The following is a 5000-nucleotide window of genomic DNA, read 5'->3' as shown; positions in this document are numbered from 1 at the left end:
AATTAGAGATACTATTATAACACACACACACACGCACACACACGTAGGGGTTCAAAAGACGCTGAGACGCACGCATTTTCTTTATTATATAACTGTACAGGGTAATAATATAGTCTACATGTAATGGTGATGATAGTGATGATGGTGAGTCCGTGGTGTGATGTAAAAAGGGACGAGGGAATAAAAAGAGGGATAATTATTACAGTCAGTTCTTCATCCTATTCATTACAGCACATTTATTCTGTTTTTTTTTTTTTTTTTTTTTTTTTATTTAGCATTTCTTTTTTTTTTCTTTTTTTCTTTTTTTTCTTTTTTCAGTGGGATCATTCATTCTTTCATTCTCTTGACACGCTTGGTTAATTAGTCCTCTTTCGTTCATTCATTCATTCTCACTCTCTCTCTCTCTCTCTCTCTCTTACTAAAAAGACACGAAGAGGTGAATAAAGAGGAAAAAAAGCGAGGGAGGGAGGGAGGAAGAAAGAACAAAAAAAAAAAAAAACTAGCAACAATAATGAAAAACAAAATCCAACCGCTGAATAATAATAATAATAATAATAATAATAATAATAATAATAATAATATGAGAGAGAGAAGCTATATATATAAATCTAATGAATGGCTTTTGAGTGGTTGGGTGAATCTCGTCAAAGGCGTTGAATTTCATCATGACCGTGTGTGTGTGTGTGTGTGTGTGTGTGTGTGTGTGTGTGTGTGTGTGTGTGTGTGTGTGTGTGTGTGTGTGTGTGTGGGAAGACGAGAGGGAGGGAGGGAGGGAGGCAAGGAGGGAAGGGATACAAGGCAGGAGAGGAAGGAGGGAGGGGTAGGGAGGTAAGGAGGGAGAAAGGGAGGGGAATGGGGAGGGAAAAGGAAAAGATAGTAAATGATGTGTAGTCAATATATAGTGTGGGTAGCAGAGAGAGAGAGAGAGAGAGAGAGAGAGAGAGAGAGAGAGAGAGAGAGAGAGAGAGAGAGAGAGAGAGAGAGAGAGAGAGATGCAATTATATTATTGATCATCAGCTCTTTGTAGTATGTGTGTGTGTCTGTGTGTGTGTGTGTGTGTGTGTGTGTGTGTGTGTGTGTGTGTGTGTGTGTGTGTGTGTGTGTGTGTGTGTTAACAGCAAATACAGATAAAGGTTACATAATCCAGTTTTACATGAGCACTAAAACACTCACCCAGCCCCCGACTCCCCCCCCAAACAAACACACACACACACACACACACACACACACAACAATGCAAACACCGGGTCAGAGAACTCTTTAAGAGGTCAAAATGGGTCATACAAACAAACACGCATGAAAATAAGACGAACAAAAACACCATAAAACAATAACAAGCACCATATTCCGAGAAGCAGTGAGTGTGTGTGTGTGTGTGTGTGTGTGTGTGTGTGTGTGTGTGTGTGTGTGTGTGTGTGTGTGTGTGTGTGTGTGTGTGTGTGTGTGTGGACGAGAATACCAACAAGTCTTAATATGTTCTTTGCATAAACACATTTTTCTCTCTCATTTTCCAGGACTAAGATGATGCAATATCAAAGAGGTTCCCCTACTTCGTGCTTTCTTCCATCCTCTCCCTCTCCCTCTCTCTTTCTGGCGAGTGTGAGAGGCTCTCTACCTGTTGCCTCCACTGAATAATGGATTTTTTTTCCCTTCATATCATAAAGGCAGTAAAGTTTCTTTTACACCTTCGCTTTTCATACCTTCCTTTCACTATTCAGTCTTTGCAATCTCCTCTCAGTTTACAGAAATAGCATACAAACACACACACACACACACACACACACACACGCAGAGAAAGACAGACAGACAGACAAACACACACAGTCACCCACCGTCAGATCAAGTCAACTACAAAACAGCATTGACCTAAGGCGACCTGACGAATGACCCTGGACAGTGAAGTCATCGTGGGCGGCGGTGACCTCGACTCTCTAAGGGTGGTGGTGTACGCCCACGGTCGCCTTGATCCACTGTTCGAAGGCCTGCACGCGCGTGTACACTCCTGGCACGTTTCTCCTGCCGCAGCCGATGCCGAAGCTCACCACACCGACTTGGTACCAGTGGTGGTCCTTCTCGCACACCAGCGGCCCTCCTCCGTCACCCTGAGGAGCAACACGAGGAGAAATGAGAGTTGTCATCGTTAAAAGATAATTCAGATGATGCAACGTGGATGAAGTGGTTACTTTTTTAAGAAAGACGTGGGGAAGAATGAGTGGTGACATGGTTAAGATACAATAAAGATGATGCAACGTGGATGAAATGGTTTAGTAAAGGAAAAGAGACGAGGAAGAATGAATGGTGATATTCTAAATAAGAGTGGATTAAAAAAACAAAAAAAAAACATAGCATACGAAAATAAGGAATGTTGCAAGAAGTCGTCAGATCTACACGTGGCAGTCCCAGCATGAAATGTGCATACACGTACTGTACCTATACCCACCTATCATCCCTCTCCCTAAATGTTTCTAGTCTTCTTTTAAAAACACCCTCTCGATTTAACCTTACGTTCAGCGACCCAGATGTGAATATATGTATGGCAGACCTTCCACTTGTACACGTTCTTTGTTATATATGTTCTCTTTAGCATCAAGAAACATTTTTACCAACTTCCAGTGTGTATGTATGTGTGTGTGTGTGTGTGTGTGTGTGTGTGTGTGTGTGTGTGTGTGTGTGTGTGTGTGTGTGTGTGTGTGTGTGTGTGTGTGTGTGTGTGTGTGTGTGTGTGTGTGTGTGTGTGTGTGCTGCTTTTACTGTAAATTATCGTGTTTTCATGTGCGGCGTGTGTAGGGAGGGCGGACGGTGCTCGCTTTAATGTCAACAAAACGTTTTTACGCCCCGTTTCCACGCTCTTAACTGTTTTATTGCTCTCTTCATTGTGAGCTGCTATTACAAGCCGAGGAGTGTTTTTATTCTCCCAAGCCTAAGGTTTAAATGCCTCTCTGAGCTTGCTGATTACCCTTCTCCATACATTACACTGGTTTGAATCTCCTTCTGTACCAGGAAATGCCTTACTGTACGGTCCCGGTCCTTACTGTATCGGTTCAAATGCTATTATGAATGTGTGTCTTCTGGGTGTGTCCTTCCCCAGACTGTTTGATAATCAGTACATTCTTATCTCAGAGTTCAGTATTGCAGCACTCCTATTTTCCATGTTCTGTTTTTTTTTTCTTTTTTTCTCAAACTTATTTCTTTTATTACTTTTTTTCTTATTTTATTACATGATTCTCTCTCTCTCTCTCTCTCTCTCTCTCTCTCTCTCTCTCTCTCTCTCTCTCTCTCTCTCAAAAACACACTGCGATGCTCACGTCACACGCGTCGCGCCCCTCCGCCCCGGCACACAGGGCGGTGCTGGGCAGGGAGTAAGCCGGCCCGAACTGTTCCCGGAGAGCGTTCTGGCAGGACGGGTTGCTCCACAGTGGCACGTTGATCTCCTTCAGAACGACGCTGTGATCTGACGCTGCCGAGGGAGAAAGAGGTACAGTTGTGGATGAAGGAGTAGGGGGAGAATGAAGGCAGTGAGTTTAAACTTAGAGGATGAAGGAGGAGGAGGAGGAGGAGAAGGAAGAAGATGAAGGATGGGTAGTGATTTTAAACTATACACTGACAAGGGAGACGCAGCAACATTAGGAAGTGAAAGAGGAGGAAGAGGAGGATGAAAGGTGAAGACAGTGATTTTAGATTACACACTGTCGAGGGAGGCGAGGCAACATTAGGAAGTGAAGGAGAAGGAGGAGGAGGAGGAGGAGGAGGAGGAGGAGGAGGAGGAGGAGGAGGAGGAGGAGGAGGAGGAGGAGGAGGATGAAGGGCGAAGACAGATTTTAAACAAGACGCTACCTAAGGAAAAGGAACATAAAGAGATGAAGGTGAAAGAGGAGAAGGATGAAAGATGAAAACTGTGATTTTAAACTAGCATAAAAGAAATTCCTTTAACGAAGCTTATAAAGATGTTTGCAGAGAGAGAGAGAGAGAGAGAGAGAGAGAGAGAGAGAGAGAGAGAGAGAGAGAGAGAGAGAGAGAGAGAGAGAGAGAGAGAGAGAGTTAAGGTGAAGGAGGATAAGGGGAAGGAGGGACGGGATGGCGAAGATTACAAAGGCTCACGTAGGATTTAACAGGATGACAGGCTGCAATAGAACTACAGTAGATCTTGCGAGGCAGCTTCGGTACACGCCCACTCAATGCTCGAGGGAAAGAGAGGGCAGTGCAGCCAAAGTGAGAGGAAGGAAGAAAGGAAGGAAGGAAGGAAGGAGGCACAGACAGAAGGAAAGAAAATTATAAGAGATCCAAAATGGAGAGAAAGGAAAGAAGAGCCTTTTTTTTTTAATTGTTATAGATACATTGGCTAAGGGCAACAAAAAGAGCGAAAAAAAAAGGCCCTCTGAGCTTCCAATCCCAATGAGATAGGTCAAAAAGGTCATCCAAAACTGACAGAAGAAAACGGGAACATAATAAGAGGTGCAGTGTGGACAGGAAGAAGGAATAGGCGAAAGAAAACAGGAATATTGTGAGAGTTTAGATAGAGGAAGGAAGGATGAGAAATAGACAGAAGGAGACAGGAATATTGAGAAAGGAGAGCGTAGATAGAGGAAGGAATAAAGGAAGCGTAGATAGAAGGAAAAAGAAGCATTGTGAGAGATGGTGTAGATAGGAAGAAGGAAGGAGATGCAGCGTAGACAAACAGAGGAAGAGGAATAGAGAGAAAGAAAGAGGTGGAGTGTAAACAGAGGAAAGGGGCGTAGACAAAAAGTATTGGAGCATTATGAGCGCACTGTAAGAGGAAGGTAACAATGAGTAGGAGGGTAATTCAATCCCTCTCCGCTGTTTAAAGGTAAAGATGAGGTCCTAATATTCACTGCCACTCAAGCTAATTACGGTGCCTGTAATTAGCAGGGGATTGTGGGGGCTTGTTATCTCGCCAGCTTCTGAATGGGATGGGAAAGGATGACTGGCTGACTGCTAGAGGGGTAAGGAAGTGATGCAGAGGGAAAGGAAGGAAAGGGAGG

The 5000-nt window shown here is 43.7% G+C and overlaps 1 protein-coding gene across 3 annotated transcripts in view; it reads right to left on the bottom strand.

Annotated features, from left to right (window-relative positions):
• Positions 1 to 235: 235 nt before the first annotated feature.
• Positions 236 to 5000, bottom strand: part of LOC135114639 (serine protease 28-like) — a 74753-nt gene continuing 69988 nt past the window's right edge. For all 3 annotated transcript variants that reach the window (XM_064030435.1, XM_064030437.1, XM_064030436.1), the window contains exons 7-8: positions 3306 to 3457; positions 236 to 2102 (exon numbers count right to left, since the gene is read on the bottom strand). In XM_064030435.1, the coding sequence (XP_063886505.1) occupies positions 1932 to 2102; positions 3306 to 3457 (323 nt within the window). In that variant the 3' untranslated portion in view covers positions 236 to 1931. The remainder of the gene's footprint in view (positions 2103 to 3305; positions 3458 to 5000) is intronic.

The sequence above is a fragment of the Scylla paramamosain genome, chromosome 28, assembly GCF_035594125.1.
Source record: "Scylla paramamosain isolate STU-SP2022 chromosome 28, ASM3559412v1, whole genome shotgun sequence".
Classification (NCBI taxonomy): domain Eukaryota; kingdom Metazoa; phylum Arthropoda; class Malacostraca; order Decapoda; family Portunidae; genus Scylla; species Scylla paramamosain.
This window is presented reverse-complemented; position numbering and strand designations above follow the sequence as displayed.